The sequence below is a fragment of the Helianthus annuus genome, chromosome 12, assembly GCF_002127325.2.
Source record: "Helianthus annuus cultivar XRQ/B chromosome 12, HanXRQr2.0-SUNRISE, whole genome shotgun sequence".
Lineage (NCBI taxonomy): Eukaryota > Viridiplantae > Streptophyta > Magnoliopsida > Asterales > Asteraceae > Helianthus > Helianthus annuus.
The window spans coordinates 80,861,431-80,886,137 of NC_035444.2; the positions used below are offsets into that span (position 1 = coordinate 80,861,431).

General features: G+C 36.3%; 1 protein-coding gene and 1 long non-coding RNA gene across 3 annotated transcripts; one reads left to right on the forward strand and one right to left on the reverse strand.

Annotated features, from left to right (window-relative positions):
• Window positions 1–3,892: 3,892 nt before the first annotated feature.
• LOC110921978 (myosin-binding protein 2) lies at window positions 3,893–7,246 on the forward strand. The gene is made up of 3 exons (XM_022166300.2): window positions 3,893–5,630; window positions 5,707–5,763; window positions 5,852–7,246. Exons 1-3 carry the CDS (start codon window positions 4,703–4,705, stop codon window positions 6,886–6,888), a joined length of 2,022 nt encoding a protein of 673 aa, XP_022021992.1. The 5' UTR covers window positions 3,893–4,702; the 3' UTR covers window positions 6,889–7,246.
• Window positions 7,247–12,969: 5,723 nt separating this feature from the next.
• Window positions 12,970–15,835, reverse strand: LOC118484972. Of its 2 annotated transcripts, none has more exons than XR_004875323.1 (4): window positions 15,675–15,835; window positions 15,364–15,581; window positions 13,902–14,166; window positions 12,970–13,212 (listed from the first exon to the last, which is right to left on the reverse strand). It is a non-coding gene; the product is annotated as an uncharacterized LOC118484972 (long non-coding RNA). The 2 variants fall into 2 exon arrangements; XR_004875322.1 differs by having other exon boundaries at window positions 15,364–15,586.
• Window positions 15,836–24,707: the final 8,872 nt, after the last annotated feature.

Below are 24,707 nucleotides of genomic sequence, written 5' to 3' on the forward strand. Positions count from 1 at the left end.
GACTTAGAAGGAACTCTATTGAGTATATGAACAGCTGCTTTTAACGCTTCAGTCCAGAGGAATAATGGTAAGTTAGTGTTGGCTAACATACTGCGCACCATGTTCATAAGGGTACGATTTCTTCTTTCAGCGACACCGTTCTGCTGAGGTGTACCAGGCATGGTGTATTGGTTCACAATCCCCTGGCCCTTACAAAACTCATAAAATGGACCAGGAGCTTGACCCACATCAGTATGTCTTCCATAATACTCACCGCCTCTATCTGATCTCACAACTTTAATCTGACGATCTAATTGCTTTTCAACTTCAGCCTTATAATCTTTAAAAGTTGTTAGAGATTCAGATTTCTCCTTAATAAGATACAAGTACATGTAACGAGAATAATCATCAATAAAAGTGATAAATGAAGTATGTCCTGTTATGCCAGCGATTTGGTAGGGACCACTAATGTCAGTGTGAATGAGTTCTAATAAATTAGAACTCCTAGTGGCACCTTTCTTATTCGCTAATGTCATTTTACCTTTAAGACATTTGACACATGTTCCAAAGTCAGAGAAATCGAGAGGAGGTAAGACTTCGTCCTTTATGAGACGATTTAATCGCTCTTTTGAAATGTGGCCTAAACGCTGATGCCACAACATGGATGAAGTCTCTAAGTCTCGTTTCTCTTCCATCTTTGTGAGTGATTCATTAATGTTATATGACAACAAAGATTTGGAAAAACCATCATCTAGTTCTAATCTATAGAGACCTCCATCCAGAACACCAGTACCATAAAGAACAGAATCATAATGGATAGAGAGTTGGCGATGACCATGGGAAACAATAAAACCGTCCATGACTAACTTTGGTCCTGATACAAGGTTCCGAGTTACCTCAGGAACATATAAGGTATCATAAAGTTTAATACATAAACCAGTTTTCATAACTAATTGTAATGTTCCAATGGCCTTCACTTCTAATTCTCGATCATCCCCAACCTTAAGCGTTCTTTGGTTTCTTTCCAGCTTCCGGATTGAAAGGAATCCCTGAGTAGAATTGGTAACATGAACCATAGAACCAGAATCAAACCACCAAGAATTAGCAGGAACACTTAAATTATAGGACTCAAGTATCATAAAATAATCGTTACCTTTCTTAGCCAGCCACTCCTTAAAGTCAGGGCATTCCTTCTGCATATGTCCTGTCTTTTTACAGAACTTGCAGCGGATACTGCCTAAGGAGTTCTTAGAGCTGGAAGGTGCACTTGCATTAGTGTTAGGATTAGACTTATGGACTTTAGAAGCATCCTTCCTCTGATAATTGTGCTTCCTTTTCTTAGGATTGGAGGTAGTGAAATTTGCAACATCAGTATGGCGATCCATCCTCATACGCTCCTCCTCCTGTACGCACATGGCGACCAGCTCACTCATCGTCCATTTTTCCTTCTGAGTGTTGTAGTTGATCTTGAATGCTTCAAAAGAAGAAGGAAGCGAAGTAATGATGAAATGAACAAGGAAACCATCACTGATTTCCATTTCCAGCCCCTTCAGCTTATTGGCCATGTCATTCATCATCATGATGTGCTCGCGAATGCCGCTCCTCCCATCATACTTAGTCGTCACCAGCTTAAGAATAAGAGTACTAGCATGCGCCTTAGACGTCCCTTTGAACTGAGCCTCCACATGTTCCAAGTAGGTTTTAGCATCTTCAGAATCAGGAATAGCTCCCCTGATTGCATTGCTTATGGATTGCTTCATAAACATGAGAGACATGCGGTTACACCTAGTCCACTTTTCATGAGTTAACTGCTCAGCAGCAGTACTTTGAGTGGTAAGGTCCGCTGGTTTTTTCTCTCTTAGAGCATAATCGAAATCAAGCAATCCGAGAGTAAGCATGAGAGCATCCTTCCATGCAGCAAAGTTATCACCAGTCAAAGGTGGAATCCCGCAATTGGGTGCTGATAGTGGAAATAAGATGAGCAAGTTATGATACTAAGGAAGAAAAACTAATGTGATCTATGGGCAAGTTAAACTAAGGCAGGCAAAATAATGACCATTTTACATAATGAAGCTGTGATAATGTCTATTACTAACATCAAAATAATAGACTTAACTAAAAAATTCTACTTAAACGAAAACAAAACAGCTTTGGCCAGAAGTGTAATCATTTAAGCATATGTGCAAAGTGGTTGTAACAAATCAGCTTTGGCCAGAAATTGAAACAATCACTTTAGTTATGCACTTGCTAAGTATGCCATCTGTGAAAGAATTAAATCAGCTTTGGCCAGATATTAAAACATTCATGCTTATGATGCACACTTAGCATAGCTTTCGTAATACTTGAATGATAAATAGATGTATCAAGTCAGCTTTGGCCAGAAATGATATATCAAAAGCTCATTCAAGTTAAGCTATTTCTGGTTTTGCAAAACATTACATTATCTGATTCTGATTAATTAACTAAGTAAATTACAAAACCATTTATTTAATAGCAAACCACCCGTTAGCGCGGATCGAACTACGGTTTCGACTAATGACGTTATGGTTGCGAGTCGCAACTACGGTTTCGACTAATCACGTTATGGTTGCGAGTCGCAACCTCATGGTTGCGAGTGATGACATTCTGGTTGCGAGTAGCAACCTCATGATTGCGAGTCATGACGTTATGGTTGCGAGTAGCAACCTCATGGTCTCGACTAATGACGTTATGGTTGCGAGTAGCAACCTCATGGTTGCGAGTTGTAGACCTTTTGCTCTCGAGTAGCAACCTCATGGTTGCGAGTAGCAACCTCATGGTTGCGAGTAGCAATCTCATGGTCTCGAGTAGCAATCTCGTTAACAGCTGTTAATTTGATATCATAACCGAAAATTCGAAATCTAAGGGATTAAAAGATATCCTTTCCTGTTTAAGCTGATCTAATTTTGTTAACAGATTTCGAAATTTCAATCTCTTTATCTTTTAACAGTTTTCTAAAAAATTTAGAGGACAAAATTAGATCAAAACCAGAAAAAACACTTAATAATCCAAATCATATTCCAAAACATAACAGAATATTCGAATTTTCACATAAACATGATGAACCCTAATCATAAAAAATAAAATTCTGGAACCCGAAACCTGAATTTTAATAATTTTACTAAACAGATTTCGGCTAAAATTATAATCCAGTTAATTCGGTGAACAAACAATTTATCTTTTTCAACGAAAATCAGAGATCTCGAGTCGCAACATGATGAACTCGAAATCGGCTGTTATGTTTTTAAAGGTTTCAAAATTCCGTTTTCCAAGTTTCAATCCCAGAATTATGGATACGAAAACAGAACTGACTAATCAACATATGCTCTGATACCACATGTTGGTTCAGTTCTGTTTGTGCATGAAGGAAAACATATAAATCATACCTGTCACAGCAGATAGTGCAGAGGAGAATCCTGTGAGAGAGTTCGACATGCCTGTCATCTTGATTTGGTTCCTCCTTAGGGTGCTGACTGATGATGGTGCTAAGAAAACCGAAAAGGGATATCGGCTTTGGAGAGGAGGCCGAAAATAATGATGTTATGATCTAATGGGGTGTGAATTGTGAAAACTGAGTAACCCTTAAACCTCCACATAATTCTCCTTATATAAGCACTCAGGAGGAAACCTAATTAGTTACTAAGGGTAATATGGTCCATCAACAATTACCAACTAATTAATAATAGGTTCTAATATATTTTGATCTCTATAATGTAAATGATTAAGATGGCTATAGATTAAATATTAAACATAATATATTTAATCTTACAGCGTTGATTTCAGGCGGCTTCATGTGGCATCGAGATTCAAACCCTAAAAAATGTGAACTCATGATCAAATTCAAAAAAAAAATGTAATGAAACCTTCTTAGAAAAATCAAACAAAAATAACCTGAAAACTTAGGCAATGTGAGGAGCGACATAAGAGAAAACTGATGTGTTGGTTCAACAATGGTGTGTTGGACCGTTGGTGGTGATAGCTAACTGTGGAGGGGTAGTGATGGTAGCGGTAGCGGTCTTAACTTATTTCAATTGCTCTTCTACCCAAAAAAAACAAACAGTTTTCAAAGATCCAAACAAAGTTTCGGCCGGGTTACGGGTGCAGTGGTTCGGTTTATGCCTTACGAATTTAAAAACTGGGTTTCATGATTCGTTTTACGGTTTGGAACCGGCCAAGATATTAGAGGTTTTTTTTTTTTAATCTATATACTTTTTGATGTTCATACTAGAAAAAAACTGCATGCTGCCTAGTTTAAATATTGCAATATTTTTAATAATTAATACTTTTATCTATAAAATCAAAAGGCTATATATTATAGTACATCTTTATATTAATCCTTAGGTGTAGTATCTTTAGTGGGTCCTCACTCCTTTCCTTGTGAGCTTATGTGGGTTCCACCAAGTTTTCTTGTGGTTTATTGGGCCCTCCACTTAACCAAATTCCAGGGAAGCACAGAGAATCTTAAATCAAAGAACAAATCAACACACATAAAATATAACATTATTATTTTCAAAAGGTCCCTACACTTTTTTCTGTCTCCATTTTCCACCTCATATATTAAATTTTTCCATTCATATTCCTAAAGTATCCCCTTTTTCTGACTCCAACTTCCCAGTTCCCACCAAACTTCATTCCACTTTTCCATTTCTCTTTCTCATTCATCTGTAAATAATAATCAAATATCAATAGCAAATTAGCAACAACAATGGCTGCTATGATACAAAAAAACACAAATAAAATCACACTTATGCTTATCTATGCTGTTCTTGAATGGACACTCATACTTCTTCTCCTTCTCAACTCACTCTTTTCTTTCTTGATCATCAAGTTTTCTCAGTTTTTTTCCTTGAAAACACCCTGCTTCTGGTGTTCGACCCTTCATCGATTCTTCGAACCCGAAAACGTCAACTTGCACCGAGATCTTCTCTGTGAGTTTCATTCCAAAGAGGTGTCCACTTTGGGCTTCTGTCCAAATCATAAAAAGTTAGCAGAGATTAAGGATTTATGTGATGAATGCTTTTCATGTCATCTGGATTTCCAATCGAATGCGAAACAGAATGATGATGAACATGAACATGAACAGAAGTTGAAGTGTTCTTGTTGTGGGTTGAAGTTTAATAAGCATAATGTATTGGAGTCTTCCAGAAAGAGGGATTTGGTTGAAAAACAGACATGTTCAAATGATGAAATCGGGTCAGCTTTGATAGGAGAAAGTCCGAAAATTCGGATAAATTGTTTCGAAAGTGAGACATGTGTGAATAAGTTTGACTCAAGGGGAGATTCGACTTCGGATTTTCTTCCACAGCATCTTGAATTCTTCTTTGATTATAGTGGTAATCAGCTGGTCCCCATAGAATTGGTTGACTCATCCACTGAGGAAAGTCAAAACATTTCTGAAGCTGATCAAGATTTTGAAGATTATGATAAAGATCATGTGATTCAAGAACATCAGACATCAGGCCTTGAATCCATGGAGTTGGAAGAAACTGAGAATTCTCTTGTTTTTCATGCAAAAATTAGTGAATTTGTCGAAAAATCCGTCTTTGTTGAAGAAACTCCAGCTTGTTTAGTTAATACCGAAGAACTTCAAGAAAGTATAGAGACAAAGAAATTGGATCCGAAAACTCATTTGGGTAATGTTTATCTTGCAAGATTTTATTTTCAGTTTCTTGTTGATTTATTTTGTTTAAATTATGTTTACATTTACAGTTGATGAAGAATTAGAGGTTTCATGTGTTGAAGAACCTTCAGTTATGATTGAAAATGGTAAAGATTTTTTGTTCTTGCAATGCGAGTTCCTGAAGTGTTATGTCTTGATTTCTTACTAATATCGGTAATCTTTTGTTTCCATAAGGTCTTGAAATGAAGAACTTGAGTGGAATCGTTAGTGAGATCGAAGAAGAGAAGATACCCGATACACCTGTTTCGGTTAAGAAGTTTTTTATGTTTGGTCGGAAGGAATCAAGGGGCGAAGAGTCGTTAGATGGTAGTTTGATGAGTGAAATGGAAGGTGGAGATCCGGTTAACACTACAGAGAAGCTAAAATCGGCTTTGCGTGTTTTGAAAGCCGAATTAGAGGAGGAGAGAAGCGCGTCGGCGGTTGCAGCCAGTGAGACGATGGCGATGATCACTCGGCTTCAAGAAGAGAAAGCGGCAATGCAAATGGAGGCATTACAGTATCAAAGAATGATGGAAGAACAGTCGGAATACGATCAAGAAGCTTTACAACTCTTGAATGAACTTATGATTAAGAAGGAAAAGGAATTGGAAGTGTACAAGAAAAAGGTTGCGGATTATGAAGCGAAGGAGCGAATGCAGTTTTCACAAGGTAGCTTGAAAAACGGGACATGTTCGACTTCGGTTTCTTGTAGTCATTCAGAGGATGGGAATGGAATGGCGATTGAAACGACCCACAAATGGAATGGGAATGTCCCTGACAGTGGTGTTCTCGAGCTTGATACATCATTAGCGGACTTTGAAGAAGAAAGGTTAACGATTTTTGAACAAATCAAGGCTCTAGAAGAGAAGCTTTTCGCTTTGAGTGATGAAGAGGATCAACACTTTGCAGACGTAAGACCTATTGAAGATCTCGTCGAGGAAAATGGATTCCATTCCGATGACATGGTGACGAAGTCAAACGGATTCCATTCCAACGACACAGTGACAAAATCAAACGGGTATCATTCCAACAAGTTGGAAAATGAGAAAACGAGAATGGACCTCATGGATGAAGTTGATCAAGTTTATGAAAGGTTACAAGCTTTGGAAGCCGATAGAGAGTTTTTAAAACACTGTATCGGATCATTGAATAAAGGCGAGAAAGGGATGGAACTTCTTCAAGAAATCTTGCAACATCTACGTGATCTTCGAACAACAGATTTTCAAGCATAAATATCATCATTTTTTTATATATATAAAAAAAATAACATAAAGATTTAATTAAAGGTGTTTTCATCATTCATTACATCTCCTGACCTTTTGAGGAAAAAAGGGAGGATGAGCAAGTGTTTTGTAGGTTGCAAAGTTGAAGAAAGATGGATCCAATGATAGAGAGGTCATGGAAATCAAGTTCTAGATATTTTGTTATCATTATAGGAATAGAGGGGAAGGGACCCTTTATGCCTAATACTTCATGTCTCTTTGTAGGATATAAAGTTGGTGTTTTGAATTATGGTTGGAATTATGGGCAAATATAGTTATGCTTTTTTGACAATTTGGTCATAAGTGGCATACTCTTCATTGTGATTAATACCATCAATTAATGCAATACCTTTTTGCATAAAAATGTTATAGTAAACTTTTTCTTATACCATATATATATAATATAATTCAAATCGGGATGTGTTGAAGTAGAGTAGGTTTGATTGATGTCTTACAAGCATGGTTCCTTAATTTAAATTTTATGAGAATTAGTGTTTGTCTAATATAGTGCAACTTAGACCAAAGGGTATGAGGGTCGTCCCCTACCCGTCCCGGATTGTCGTCGGCGTCGCACACCGCCCCCTTGCGGGTCGTCACGGCGGTCACGTCCTCTCCCGGACGTTGGAGACGAAGCTTGGTGACTGGCTACTTTAATTTTGGTGGGCCCCTCAAGTTTGTGCGCTCTATCTCTCTCTCCTTGCATGGTACTAGGGATGAGCACAAGGTACAACTCTTTGGGTAGTCATTGCTTCCCCTTCACACCCTTGGGTAGTCCCCAAGGGGATGGTCCTTCACCCTTGATGAGGTGACGCCTACGTGACGGATGGTCCCTTTGGGGACTAAGCTCACCATACTCTATGGTCTTAAAGAAGAGTGGTTGCACTGCCAAAAATTTACTCGCTGATCCTAAATATCAGTATCTTTTTTCTGCATTTTAATCTTTTGTGGAATAGATCAAGAATACAAGATATAGGAAGTGTTTGATAACTGAAAAGAGTTCACTCTCATATTTTGTGAAATGGAACAAATTGGGGAGATTCTCTCTACTTGTCTAAACAACATTCATTGTGAAGATCTGAAGAGTAAACTGAGTGCTTTTACTCTTAGGCTATCTGGTGTGGGAGGCTTAGAAATGGTGTGGAAGCCCCTCCACGCTGGGCACACCGGCCCGTGCGTTGGCATTAGGGCTGTTCACGAGCCGAGCTGAGCCGAATCGAGCGGACCTTTGCTCGTGCTTGGCTCGTTTACAAACCGAACCGAGCAGAGCGGCTCATTTAAAACCGAGCCTCAAATCAAGCGAGCATTTTCCGAGCAGTAAATATTTCGAGCGAGCATCGAGCGAAGTTCGAGCAATTCGGACAACCGTGTCGCCCGATTTAAATTTGCTGAGAGAGATAGTGACAATGTTGGGTCTCAAGTTTTTGTGTCTTTAAAAACAGGCACATTTCATCGCATAATAATATTCTTATGAATAACAATTTTATGGCCGACGAGGCGATGATCATATTGCAAGAACAATGACGTCGAGAGCAAGAGACGATCGACTTACGGTAACAACATGAAACATTGAGACAATGAGCAGACTGTCGTTTATTGGTTTAGCCGTTTAGGGTCTAACTTTTAGATTTAGTATTAATTTTTTATTGGCATAATTGGGCTAGTAGCCTAGTACGTATAGATATAGTTGTAGATTTATATATATTGGACCAAAATCTAATTGAGTGGTGTATATAAAACTATAAATTTAATTTATATTTAAGTATATATGTATGTGTGTGTATATGTATAATTTATATTTGTGTGTTAGGTTAACAACAACTTTGATTGTAAACACGAGTGAACTAATCCTAGCCCTTGATTATCAATACATAAGTGTAAACACAAGTATAAATCAATGGCCACTATTTGATGATAAAAATACACTGGTGTATTATACTATTTGATGATGTAAATCAATGGCCATAATTTGTTCACTCAGTTCACAAGTACACTAGTGTTCACTCTAGAACCCTACCCTATATATATGTGTATATGTATATGTATATGTATATGTATATGTATATGTATATATATACTAATTAAAAATAATAATTCGAGCCGAACCGAGCCGAGCGGACCTTTGCTCATGCTTGGCTCGTTTACAAACCGAATCGAGCAGAGCGGCTCGTTTACAACCGAGCGTTAAACCGAACGAGCATTTTCCGAGCAGTTTCCGAACGAGTGGCGAACGGTTTGAACGGCCCTAGTTGGCATGGGGGAGGAACAGGGGAATCCTCACCGGTGTGGGGGTGACTAGGGGCGATTTGATTGATGGTTTGTCGTAGGAGGTTGTTGATTGGTAGATTTTTTTATTTTTCTTTTATTATTAACAATTTTGCCCCATGTCCTACGAGTCGAGCCAGGGTGGGATCGAGCTCTAGCTTGAAATTAATTGAGGTGGCTCAGCTCGAGCTCTAGCTTGAAGTTAAACAAGCCTAAGAATGAGCCAACGAGCCGAGCCATGATCCGACCCGAGCTTAGCTCGAGCTCGGCTCGGTTACAAAATGAGCCTGCTTGGCTCACGTCATCTCAATTTGAGTTTTTTTAGCTAGTTTTTCTCGAACTTCTTTCAAACGAGTTACGAGTCACAAGCTTTGTGAACAACCCTACACCCTCCATTCAAAATGAGCCCGCTTGTGTGTTGGGAAAGCAATGGAGCTTACAAATATCTTGTCCCTTAGCATAAAACTTATTAAAGGTTTGTTCATCCATATAATACGAAAATAATTTTTATTTTTTATTTTTACAGATTTTATTTCAAACGCACTCCTTGAAAAGTTGAAAAATCGATATCACATTTACATTAATTGTTTTATGTAAGAATGAGCCAAAAGGACCGGTGGCTATCCTTTCATGACGAGTTCGTTAAATTTTTTTCCCGTTTCTAAGTTTGGTGCACCATGACACCATGTGACGTGTGTCATTTTGAAAGAAAAACTTAAAAGGAAAGAAAAGAATTAGACTTGACCATAGTGAACGTAGCTATCAATTTCAATATGATTCAAGAGTAAGACAATAATTAATTTACACTTCTAATAATTTTAGTAATGCGTAAAATCATTTAATGATTCAAGACAATAATTAATTTACACTTCTTTTTTTTTAACGGCAATTAATTTACACTTCTAATACTTTTAGTAACGCGTAAAATCATTTAGTTTGTGAATACATCATATTATAATAAGGGAGATTCTATTCGCACACCGGGGAATCTATCCTCACACTTTGACAATTCAATACGGATCGTATAGACTTATACGATTCGTATTAGATAAAGTTAAGACACGGTAGACTGACAGGTGCAGGGGATGTCTGGCGGCTGGTTCACCAGTCACCATCGTCATAGCCTTCAATACCACCATCACCAATGTTCCAACTACCGTAATCAACACCAGCATCACTGATGTTCCCCGTATTCCGATCCTTGTTCTCCATTAATCACACAAAACAACCGGCTAGTTGGAGACCATGGCCCGCCCTTATCTCCGATTTATCTCTACGGTCCCTCGATCTCTCTCTCTCTCTCTCTTCATCTCCAATCTCTTATCTCTCTCTCTCTCTTCATTTCCAACGCCTCTCTCTACGATCTCTCTCTCTCTCTCTGTTCATCTCCGGTCTAGTTTCTCTTTCTCTCTTTAGATATTTTTGTATTTAGGGAAAATAGAGGATGGTGGGCAGTTGTTGTGATCTTTTTTTAAATATACATCAAATATGGATTTGAAAAGACCAAAAAGGCCTCACATGCAAAGCACGTAAGGTAACTTAACCAAGAAATTAGACGACGTTTGTGATAAAGGTTGTATCATGTATCAAAACATGAACATAAAGGTTGAGTTTGGTCAATTTCATAGTGAAATGTATGAAATGCAGTTTAGGTGTAACATAAAGGTTGATTTGTTCAATTTTGTCTATAATTAATTAAAATGGTTTTAAACATTGTGACGTATATAAAAAAAAAGCACGTTGGAATGGTACATTTGAAAATCATGAAAAAAGTCGCTTCATTGTAAAAGTGAATGTTATCAGTTGCGGGAACAGACTTTAAAATAACGGTTCATATAAGCGTAGCCAACCCAACCGTAGAATTTAAACTTTTAGTTTCTAACATATTATAATCAATTAAAAGTTACTAAATTGAAAAAAAAAATATATAGTAAAACAGTAAAAAAAAATTTAGTTAATTACTGTTTTCGTCCCTGTAGTTTGTCAAAAATTACTATTTCAGTCCATTAGTTTAAAAATTGCAATTTCAGTCCTTGTGGTTTCACTTTCGTAACCATTTTAGTCCATGTGGTTTCACTTTCGTAACCATTTTAGTCCATGTGGTTTCACTTTCGTAACCATTTCAATCCATTTATTCTGTTAGTACAGGGACTGAAATGGTTACGAGGTGGACTGAAATTGTTACGAAAGTGAAACCACAAGGACTGAAATCGTAATTTTTAAACTAATGGACTGAAATAGTGATTTTTGACAAACCACAGGGACGAAAACAGTAATTAACTCAAAAGTAAATTACCTAAATAATAAAAGAAACAATTAAAAAATAAAACAATACAAATGATAGTAATATTAATAATGTAATCATAATAACAAAAAGGAAACAAACATCATAACAGGTTAAATATGAAAATAAAATATAAAAGTTTGAAAACTAAAAAATTTCTTTTTATTTTTTAATATATAGTACAATGTAATATTTTGATATATTAGATGAACTTTTTCCTGGTAAATCATAGTATAATTTAATATTTTGATATATTAGATGCATGGCAGGCCTTGAGGGTGAACGGAGAGGACCACTGATCAGGGCCTGATATTTCGAATGGTACGCTATTTAAAAAAATTGATATGTATATGTAAAAAAAATTAATATGGTATACCATACAAACACCAACATAGGCTCATTTACAAAACTATTTTTATGGTTTAGATTAGTTATTAGCCCATTGGCATTAGGTTTAGACCTTTAGTGAGCCCCATACCCAATTTCGTTAAGGCCAATGGGCACGTTTTTTCGAACTCGAATAGGGTACACGAATTCGTTAAGGCCTAATGACACGTTTTTTTCAAACTCGAATAGGGTACACGAATTCTCAGGGCCGGCATTTAGATGAACCTTTTCCTGGTAAATTATATGATACATTATGATGAAAAATTGAAAAGATGTGAAAGTTGAAAGGGAGATAAAAAATAATTAAAAAAGCATACACGTAATGCATTAGCAAGATTCTACTGATGCCATCGACAAAAGGATAATGACATAAGTGAATTAGGAGTTATATTAGATGTGCAATTTGGTTAATGCTCAATACTAATAGATTACGGAAAAGATATTGCTCTTATCATGTGCGAAGTTACTATATCATATTTTTTTATTTTTTTTTTATTTGATACTAACCTAAGAACCCGCGAGTTTTGCGGGTGGCTTAATACCAACTAAACACATAATATGTTGTTAAATCTTACGGTCCAGTACTGTTTTATACAACTGGTTTTCGGTATAACGTTTGTCGCGATTTGATATTTTAAAAACTGACCAACCGAAAGTTGAGAAAAAACTGGCTATGAAACGAAACCGATGACAGGTTTTCACAGTTTTAAACCGAACCATAAACACCCCTAGAACCTGCAACGAAGGCGAAAGCCAGCAGTTGACCTAACACTTTATTCTTTTAGAGTTAACTGTCATTTTCATCCATGTGGTTTGTTCACTTTTACCATTTCAGGACTAAAATGACATTTAACTCCCTTTGAAAAGAAGTGTACACTTCATGTCTAACATCATGGTGAGGTTATACATACACATGTTCAAAATCCACCAAAAAGTAGATAAGAATGTTATAATATCATGGTAAGGTTATACATACACATGTTCAAAAACTTCATGCCTAAAATTTGTTGACGATTTCGAATAATATAATCTAAACAATGAAAACTCAAAATTCATAATGTTCATTTAGTAAAATAATCAAATACGACAATACTGAAATAAGATAAGAATGTTATAACATCACTTATAGCGCAAATGCTAGAAACGATTGTGCGAGAATACTCATTAACATGCAAATTGTAATTCACAATTACCTTTTTGGCTAAGTTTAAATCCATATCCAACTATTATTGTGTTATTCATGTTTCAAACATCATAAAATTTACAACAAATGGTTTATAAAAAGAACCTTCATTGCACCTAACTATCAACTTCAACACTTCTTAACTTGTATATTTAACGTCTTTTTATTAGGATCCACACTGCAAACAACAAAAGAAAAATGTAAAGTTATTTACTTTCTAGACATATGAGTATGAATGTAGAATGATCATATAGCAAAGTTTCACAGTTAGCAAGAAAAGGAAGATCTGGTAACCCATAAACATGGAGAGATCCTAACATACTTACTACTTTGGGATAAAAAAAAAAATTGCTGTCAAAAAATATAAGACAAAATATTATATTATGAAATTTTATAGGACATTTCGGAAAATTTGCATCATATAATTATATATAAAAAGTCGACATTTAACTATAATGACTTATCTTTTTTGAGTACATAAATTATCAGTAAGTTTTTAGCGTGATATTTAATAACTTTTATGCCATCCTCTTTTTTCACCCGTTGAACATGTACATTAAAGTAGGGATCAGCAAATGCTACCAGGTATCCGGTACCGAAATTCTTGAACCGACTCGATTTTCGGTATCGATTCAGTACCGACATTAAGTGTTTCCGGTAACGATTTAGTACCGACATTTAGCGTTTTCGGTACCGATTCGGTATCGGAATTTACTGATTTTTACTCTTATATACCAATCAGTACCGGTACCCATTTCTTGGGATTTTCAGTACCGGTACCGGTACCGGTTGCTACCGAGCTCATCCCTATATTTAAGTTTAATCAATTCAAGAAACTACAAATTATCCAAAGATGTAATATTTTACCTGTAACAGAAAATCTAGGCATTGTGCCCTGCTGGCTGCTACCAATTTCTATCTGTATCCAGCAAGCCCACCGTCTCATCCGGCGGACTTCAGAATTCCACAGTATCCATCAGCGGGCTTCTGAAGATTTGCCAGAAAACATTGCATGTGTACTTTCAGCCAGCTTCACACCCCTATCAAGTCTGCTATATCAATCGGCAAACTACCTAGTCTCACTTTGAAAACACACTCCCACCAGAAACACTTCCATCTCTGAACCACCTACCTTTAAAAATAAAATTCTTGTACATTTCAATCAGTTCATTCAAGCACAACTTACTCGCTAAATTTTGGTCAATTCAATTTTGGACCAATTGGTAACTAATTAGATTCAATCTGACAGCATTATGACCATGTTTAATAAACAAAATACAAAATTAAAGCCCTAACTAACCTTCATTTGCATCTGTCTCGGCTACTCCTATAATATCATAGGGGCTTACTGAATGTAGCTACACAACAAAAAAGCTAGTTTACTGCTACATTTGTTGTCCCTATAAATCTGTACAGTTAGCGGTCAGGTTTTGGTGGGTTCAGTTCTGCTTTGTATGCAGGTCATAGACATAGTTTGATGACTTTGATCCACATGTATGTGAGGTGCAAGTTGTTAGATAGTGCTCCTAAATCGTTTAATGAATGCATGAAAGATATGCAGATTCATGAACGTCATTAATCATTTCCTACACCAGACAAAGAAATACCGAAGAAGCAGGTGAGCTTTTCGATGCCATGTGGAAGTCACGGTAGCACGAACATGGCCATGAACTCTTGCAAAGTTGTCAATAGCGACCGTAGCGATCGCTATAGCGCGCTACGTAGCGATCGCTATAGCGCGCTACGTAGCGTATAGGTCTAGTGTCGCTATTAGGGTAGTAGCGATGGATAGCGAGAATAGTGACACTTATTTTTTTTAAAGATAAAGAGCAATTAAATATAGCTACAAAATAGCTAGATTTTAGGTTTTTGTTAAATATACATGTAAAATAGCATATATACCAGGCCACCAGTGTATTATAATATATTATACATATAAATATTTAAAAAAAATTCTAGTGTATCGCTGTTTATAAAATAGCCGCCCGCTAATTATCCTTATTGGCTATGTAGCATATAGGTACCTTATCACTATTTGTCGCTATTCGCCATTAGCAACTAAGAACCCTTGGGATGTTTACAAAATGTTAGCTTTTTATGGTTCCAGACTGGACCAAAAACAGGTTTTCCATAGGGTCTTGAACCTATGACCGGACCGTTGCTTGTATACTCGAATCTTTTTTACGAAATACAAATACTAAGTTGTATACACACAATTATAGGTTGTATTGTATATTAGTCGATATGTTGCCGAAAGATAACCTAACAATGTGGCTTGTGAACCATATAATTATGCAATAAATTAAAACCTTAAATTGATGAAAGATACCTTTAAAGGGTCATTGGCGGTCTTCTGAAGCCTATCAGAAAGACGAATATACCCAAAAGACCAGAAAACCGAGAGGAAAGCAGCCACAATACCACCAGCAGTAGCATAGAATGTTGCTGGCGATGTGATTTTCCCAGTAATCACAACTGAAAACGAAAGAATGACCACAACTACAATTGTACACACAAGCTGTCTCGGGTATGAAAAGCCCACATGAACTTACCTTGCAAGTAAGGAATTTACAAAATGTTATAAAAGGAAATATACGATTATTGTTTCTTAAATTCAAATAGTCCCATGATTCTCCTTACCATGTTCTTGTGCAATTTCATTCCAATCAAGCTATATTTCTTCGGTTTTATCAGTTCTACAACCATAGCCCGGTGCTCTCGGCTATGAATTAGAGTATATACTGCAACACCATAATTAAATTTGCAAACGACTCACCATTAAAAAAAATAATTTAAGGAAAATGAAAGAAAAAAAGGACGCATATACACCACATAAATCAATGTACGACTTCTTTTATCTTTGATAAATGAAGACCATACCACTTATTTCTTTCCAATTCCGTTTCCTATAAGCACTTGTTAATCGTTATTTATAATAATAAAAATGAAAAAAACATACTTTTTGTGATTATTAATTCATGTAGCTCACCTCAAAATAGCATGATATAATACCCATTTAGTTATTAGAACATAACAAAAGTAAGACAATCTTACTAAAATAGTACCTTGGTTTAAAAAAGCGTGAGACGCTCCGAAGCGTTTTGGTTCCAAAATCTATAAGCGAGAGCTTCACGTATACGAAGCGCTCAAAATTAAAAAAAAATATATTGTACACATCAATATGACCTATTCTACTTGTTAATCAATAATAAACACAAAAACATGATTAAAAACACACTTAACACATAGAATGAGAAATAGGAAGACAGCGGCTGATAGAATAGAAGGAGAAAGAGGAAGACAGCGGCTGATATGTTAAAAGACAGCGGCTGATTATTAGGGTAAAGAAGTAGGGCCTCATTTACACCCTATTTAAAGACTATAGGCCCTAAAAAATGGCCCAAATATGACCTGATTGGGCTGAAGCGTCGCTTCAAACCATCATCGCTTCGCGCTTAAAGCTCGCTTCAAAACGCTTCACGTGTTGTAACGCTTCAGACCAAAAAAGCGCTTTTCCAAACGCTTCAGCTTAAAGCGCGCTTAAAGCTCGCTTTTTTTAAACACAGAACAGTACTATGAATCGGGAATCTACGTAAATGAGCATTGTTATAATTGTGATTCTACAAAACGGTGGCTCTTCAAATACAACATAGTTAACTTCTACAATCATTAATAATATTTCTAAACATAATCACTAATCTACAATCACTAATAATGTTCCACAAATCTTATCGGATATCCATGAATCCCCACTAATTGTGTTTTTTTTTCAATGTATACTGACTTTGATGACTTGGATCTCATCAATGACAGAAGGAAGTCATCTTTGTAAAATGCATGCGAGACCCCCATGGAAACCGTTATAAGAGCATGTGTGATTGCACATGAATTGGCTAAGATATTTTTCAGTTTACAGATACCAACAAATTTGTATCAAGCTTAATATATCATAAACATAAAATTATAAAACATTAATGAACGAAAACGTTATTAAGAATACCTGAACATTAAGATGACCTTGAACTAACTCCATTGTTGAATAGGTTGCTGACATGGCAATTATTTCAGCGGTCAAGCACAAGCATTGTCTTTAAGCCATTACAGAGAGGTGAGTTCACTGAAACAAAAGATAAAAAAAAAAAAAAAAACATTTTTTACTAAACATAGTTTTATTCTAAATGGTGAGTTAACTAAGTAATATCATTAAAAAAAAGTATGATGTGTCGTACCATTTCCGGTTGATGTCGAATGGCAAGGCTTTTATTACTATACAAAAAGAACAGATTGACCCATCCAGTTTAATAAAAGCCGAGAAGGGCCCATCCAAACAACACCAACATAGAATTAAATATACAATGCCAAAGACACTTAAGCTAAACTAAAGAATAACCAACAAAAACACTAAGAGCTTTTATCATTTGGGATAAAGTTAGACTACCAGCTCTATTGCCAAATTGTAATCTTGGTGCGATTCGATAACCAGAGGTATGTCGTCTCTTTAATGTCTTCAATGGTTTTGGTAACAGAGCTTTCCTTATCGTTCCGAATGATCCATAGGCGCCAAATAGTAGCATATGAAAACAGAGATAATCAGTTGTCTTGTAGTCTTGTTCGAGTTCCATTCAACAGCTCGTTTGCGGCTCACTTCCCATATGAAAGTATACAGTCACACCTGAATAAAAGTGTCTAAATAAACATACAAGTAACTTACAATAAAAAATAACAATAAAAAGATGAAAAAAAAGTTATAAACAAAATCATCCCATGCGGGAGTACACATAACAGCTTTAGGTTCCCCGCCAAAATATTTACATAATCTGGCTCATATTAGTAACTTGGTGGAAAATTTAAAGCGCCCTTTTGCCAACCATCATATGCACTTTCTTGCTGCAGATTTATCATAAATTTACTAAAAAAAACAAAAAATATGTAAGAAAAAAACTTTTATGCGCTTGATAGCTAAATGCAACAATATTTACCCGTTTACTTATAACGGGTCAAACATTACAATAAAAATGACCAAATGACTTTATGGTTGGATACTAAATTTTGAGTACATTTATCATTATGGTGTAATATTTGACTAAATCAAACATCACAATAAAAATTTAATTCCAGCAGAACCTAAAAATAGCTTTAGAATAATGAAAAATAAAAAACAAAAAGAGACTACATGTGTGTTTGAAGCCGCCAAGACTTCATTTCTAAGATTATATGGCGAATACCTATTGCAAGTTATCGGTCCAACAAAATGTTAGCGAAACTCGTTTTTCAGTAAATTAATTTCATTACATCACCAACCAAATGCAATGAACCCATCACAAGTAGGATGAACTCGGTACCAACCGATACTGGTACCGTCAATCCCAAAAATGGGTACCGGTACCGAAAATACATGGTACGGTACAGTTCGGTACCGGTACGGAACGGTATTCGAAGGTAAAAACCTATAATGTCCCATGCCGATACTAAAAAAAGCCAAATGTCGTTACCGAAAATATTTTGGTTCGGGAAATTTGGTATCGGTACTGGTACTATTTGCTCATCCCTAATTTTCACAAGAACCTAACAAAAGTAAACAACCCATTCAAGGGTGGATTCAATATATGTTTCATCTTTATTGTATTAAATAAGAAATTAATAAAAGTATAAACGGGTACGATTAATTAGCTGAAATTGAACATACCGGTTCTGTTTAGCAGCATTTCTCCACCACTTAATAGCCAATGGAAGTAATGAAAACGCCATGCTGTTTTCAAAACATTTAACAGTTCTTTCATTATAATATTTTCCCTCAATAGAAGCCAATTCATTGTTGTTGGTATTCCCTGAGAATCATCATCACCAAAACTTTCAATGTTTTCTTATGAATTATTACTTTATTAGTGTCAACTTTAAACTTTAAGACACTTTTGTAAGACCCTAATGCGTATTTGACTAAAAGTCGCAGCGGAAGTTCAAGCCATAAACTTTCTTTCATTATAAACACCTTAACTTATTTAAAAATTAACTTTAACATAACTCTTTCACATAAATCCATCAATCGACTTAATTACTAAGTAAAAACATAGCTTATGTTTACTACATTATATACATCAACGTTCCCGTACAATCTCACTAGTGACTCGATCCTCGATCTCTGTTCCTTGATGATCCTCATGACTCGTACTACCTGCGCTCACCACATTAAATTCATAACATTAGTACGCATTATAAACATACAAGATTTATTCACGTTTACTTTTTGTTCCGTTAATTCTTTACATCCCAGCTTTCCATCTGATCGTACATTCCGTGGTGAGACTTTCTCATTGTACCTGCGTTACACTTCGTTCACAAGGCACACTATTATTATCGTCAATACTCAATTTCATTGAATACATGCGTATATACTTTCATACATACTTACATATGTGCATCCGTTCACACATAACTACTTACAAACCTACGTACCTACATTCATACGTACGTTCCTACATACGTGCATACCTACATACATACATGCATACATTCATTCATACATACCACTTATATTCACACATACATACATACATACATACCTTCATACGTATCTACTTAAGGAAATTCTTAACTTAGAATCCCACATTTAGGTACCATATTACTACATATTCCTTAGGATCCCACCTTTGGGTACCATATTACTACATACTCTTTAGGATCCCACCTTTGGGTACCATATTACTACATATTCATTAGGATCCCACCTTTGGGTACCATATTACTACATATTCTTTAGGATCCCACCTTTGGGTACCATATTACTACATGTTCTTTAGGATCCCACCTTTGGGTACCATATTACTACATATTCTTTAGGATCCCACCTTTGGGTACCATATTACTACATATTCTTTAGGATCCCACCTTTGGGTACCATATTACTACATATTCTTTAGGATCCCACCTTTGGGTACCATATTACTACATATTCTTTAGGATCCCACCTTTGGGTACCATATTACTACATATTCTTTAGGATCCCACCTTTGGGTACCATATTACTACATATTCTTTAGGATCCCACCTTTGGGTACCATATTACTACATATTCTTTAGGATCCCACCTTTAGGTACCATATTACTACATATTCTTTAGGATCCCACCTTTGGGTACCATATTACTACATATTCTTTAGGATCCCACCTTTGGGTACCATATTACTACATATTCTTTAGGATCCCACCTTTGGGTACCATATTACTACATATTCTTTAGGATCCCACCTTTGGGTACCATATTACTACATATTCTTTAGGATCCCACCTTTGGGTACCATATTACTACATATTCTTTAGGATCCCAAATTTAGGCCCCCTACCCGTCGGCGACGCCCTCTAGTTTTTGCAGTTTTCTGCAGGTTCGTTTCGTCGTCCGTACGCACTAAAACGCATGTAACTTTTGAACCGTTTACCCGTTTGACCTCCCGTTTCTTCCTACATGCTTGTAAATTCACATTCTATCATATGAACTTAAAATCTTACCTCCGGATTACGGAAATCCTTAACTTACATACATTCGACTTAACTATTTTCTAACTATTTGACCCGTTAAGGGTATTCGCGCATTAATTGGTCTATGACTGACCAAACCATCATCCCCACTTCCATACTTGTCCAAAACATTACTCTAATCGAATAACTTGCTTCTAAACCACTTTTAAGTTCGTTTACCCCAAAATACCCATCATGGGCATTTTGGTCAACCTTAAACCCATCATTTACGACGAAAGACTTTAATACATATTTGACCTCAAACATCATATTTAATTCATTACAACACTTTATTACTTACTTGTACTACAAAGTGATTACGGAAATCACTTACCTTTAGTGTTCGTATTCGCATCCGTTTCCTCGCCTCTTTTTTTGACCCGTTAACCTTCCATGCTTCCATCCATCTTGACATGATCCCTATACTTTCATGTCATCGCATTCACATTCTTGTTAGCATACATGATTGTACATATTAACAATCATATCAAATTCATGTTTCACATTTGACTTTCATTAGTCAATTCTAACAAGCATAAGGCATATTTCCACAAGTTAATCTTTCAAACTCATACAATTCATCGTGTCATCATCACATATAACACGTATGGATATAACACGCATCATATGACTTTCTATAATATCACAATTGTGACAAAAGTCCAACATTGCTACTTATGCACAGTTGACTTTCAAAAAGTCAACAATTTATCATATGAACTTTCGACTTAACCTCATACATCCATGTCATTATAGTAGACTATACTAATGACACTATATACATTTCATACTCACGATGCAATAAGCATACAACCACATGATCATCTAGTTATATGCACATACCAAACATATTTAATTCCGTTCATTCTAGTAACATAATTCTACGACTAACACCATGACCTTTGCTTAACAACCCAACATCATTCTAACTTCATCCTATTCTAATGATCTCATATGCTTCACATTTAGTGTACTTTTACTTATCAATTTTGATTAAGCAATTATTCAAACATGTAGTAAACATCATACCACTCCAACATAGAGTACAATATTCTAATGCATACTTTTACTAAATAACATGGCCAACCAAATCCTACATGAATTCCATATAAAAATAGATTTCTCATGTTTATTTATCATCAAATACATCATATCCCCATATTATACGATTTCATCCATTACTTGCATACCATTTCATCTATTAATCCCACCTAGGCATTTCATCAAACACTTGGTGTGCATGCCACAATTTATGCATAATGTACAAGTGTTTCATGCTTTACTTCCTACTTCATGCTTTCATTCATCAATTAACACAAAAACATCAACAAATTCATATCACATTCAATCTACCTAACAAGAACGCATTACATACACCATAACACAACAAGATGTGAACAAGGATTGGACTTGGGTGATCATTCAAGTCATCATCCTTACCAAAACAAATGGGTTTCACCTCTAAACATCAAATTAACCTAAATCATGCATAACCCATGTTCAATATGATGATTCTAACACACACCCATTCACAATTTCATACAAATTCGCAATTTACATCATAACCCACTTCGTGAAAGATCACCAATCTAACTTTTAAGACATACCTTACGATCCCCTTGTGAAGGTGATCATTAATCCGTGTTCATTCATGAATTTAGACCTTGATTTGCCCTTCGATTTGATGATTCTTCACGTTTAGGGTTTCTTGAGCTCTCATGAGAGCTCCTGCTCCTTTCTAGAACACACGAATGTGTGTGTTTGTGTGTGTTGATTTTCATAAATAAAACCCATCTTTCCATCCTAACCGTTTTGGTCCCTCAAGTTTTCTCACTAATTAGAATTGACACAACTTTCATTCCTTATTTGTTTCTACCATACTTTTAACTAGGACGAATAACCTAGTTATTTATTTCTTGATGTACCCGATCATAACATTTAACGAATATAAACATTCGGGTTTTGGGGTGTTACAAGTCTACCCCCCTTAAATAAGGTTTCGTCCCCGAAACCTTTCTCATTTCCTCTTACACACACACATCTATGTTTGACTTCATAGTCATATCATAATTATATGTAATCATCCTATCTCAGTTCATATTTATTCATACTATTGACCTTTTTTATAATAAGTCCATATTTTTTCACACCATACCTTCACATAACATTTTCATTTCCCTTGACCCGTTTTTAATAGGTCAATATACATACTTCTTCAAGCTTGTGATAATACGTTCATTCGTAGGATTTGTTTATAACGGATCTAATACTTTCATCTTGTCTTTTAAGATTACATTTCATACACACATTCTATAACATTCAACTCTTGTTTTGTTATCACAACAAAACTACTACTTCATAGTTACACCTACATGCTTAACTCCATAGTTAGCATCATTCTACTTTTCTATAGTCATTCGTACCTTACATATCCTTACGTTACCTTCAACTTGCCTCATTCGTTCTACATTACTATACCTCTCATTTCGTGCCTTACTTATTTTGCATAAGCATACGTGTCGTGCAATTCATTTCATGAGATTTTAACCAATACTCGAACTTTTCACTCAAAACCTGTCACACCCCCAAAATCCACCTGCGGATAACACCCGCTTCGAGGGCGTGACTGACCAGGATCCAGCCACCAATTATACCGAATACTTAAGTTAATAACAAAAGTAATACTTACTATTCATAAGCTTAGCAAGTATTAAGTTCAGAGTTTAAAGTTTTAAGTTTCAAACAGTCATAAGTAGCGGAAGCATAAGTACGGTAGTTTAAAACAAAGTTCATGATTCAAAATAAGGTAACACCCAACACAAGGGTGAACAGACACTACACGTTCCCAAGCTGCAAGCTCCTTCGTCACTGGTTACCTGCAAAGCATGCAGTAAGGGGTCAACAATAATGCTGAGTGAGTTCACTAGTTGTCCAGTTTTAATTACCAAAAACTTTGTTTCACCGGTTAATTTATCCGTTTATACATGCCCTGGGGAGCTACCCCAAAAGTTAGCGACTAAACTGTTTTTCCAATACCGAACACTAGGTAACCGTTGCGTATCCGCAGGATGCCCCGATGTCAATGTTCTATCATCATTGACAGATTTCTGAGTACATTAGTTCACGACCGTCCCAAACCAGGGCACGGTGTGAGGCTGGTAAACACCTAAATAGCGCTATCAACTAATAACCCGCTCGCCTAACCCGGCGACTAATCGGTATTTGTAGTAGGGACTTGAGTGATAGAGTTTCGTTTAGTGCCGTTAGTTGCAATCCGTATAAACAGTAATTAACCAAAAGGTTTCCCAATACCCGGGAAGGAAAAGTAAGTTTTGTTCCCAATAACTAGGGAAGGTATGTAAATGGTATCCCCTTTTACCAGGGGATAGGGTTGTTAGTCTCGTGTCCCAAACCACCGGGACGCATGCTTTTAAGTTGTGAACTCACCTTGGGTTGCTCGGTAGGTTTGGGTTACTTGTCAATCACGTTGGTCACCACGTCCTAACATGGTTACCGGTATAGGTCAGGTTCGGTGTACAAGTAATCACGTAAGAACATATACAGGCACATAACATGCATACAAGTAATAGTCATGGGTTATTGGGCCGGCCCTAACAGTAACAGCGTCAAACAGAACACAGCAACACATAGTCCACTTAACAGATAGCCCAAGTTAACACAGAATGGCCCAATAACTAAAATGGACAGCCCACTCGCAACCAGCTGGTCTCGAGTCGCAACCAGGTGGTCTCGGCTTGTCACGCTGTGGTTGCGAGTCGCAAACGTGGTCTCGAGTTGTCACGTTTTGGTTGCGAGTCGCAACGGCGTGGTCTCGAGTCGCAATCTCGTGGTTTCGACTTGTCATGCTTTGGTTGCGAGTCGCAACCGTGTGGTTTCAAGTCAGAATGCTGTGGTTGCGAGTCGAAAACTGTCATTTTCATCCACACGTGATGATGCAGATGCATCAGTCCATTTTGTACCAAGAATTCAGGCCCAAATCCGGAAATAACCAATAAGATTTCTACAAACACTTTTCCTCATTTGACCATTAAACCATATAGATCAAACTTTGCCATTTTTAAAACCTTCAAACCATATTCAAACAAGTTCATCTTGTGTTCATAATTTTCTAGGGTTTTCTCTTTAACAAATCATACATTC

Coding starts and splice junctions, on each gene's coding strand:
- LOC110921978 (XM_022166300.2), top strand. CDS start 4,703: ATGGCTGCTATGATACAAAAAAACACAAATAAAATCACACTTATGCTT. Junction 5,631..5,706: donor GGATCCGAAAACTCATTTGG/GTAATGTTTATC, acceptor TTACATTTACAG/TTGATGAAGAATTAGAGGTT. Junction 5,764..5,851: donor TTCAGTTATGATTGAAAATG/GTAAAGATTTTT, acceptor TGTTTCCATAAG/GTCTTGAAATGAAGAACTTG.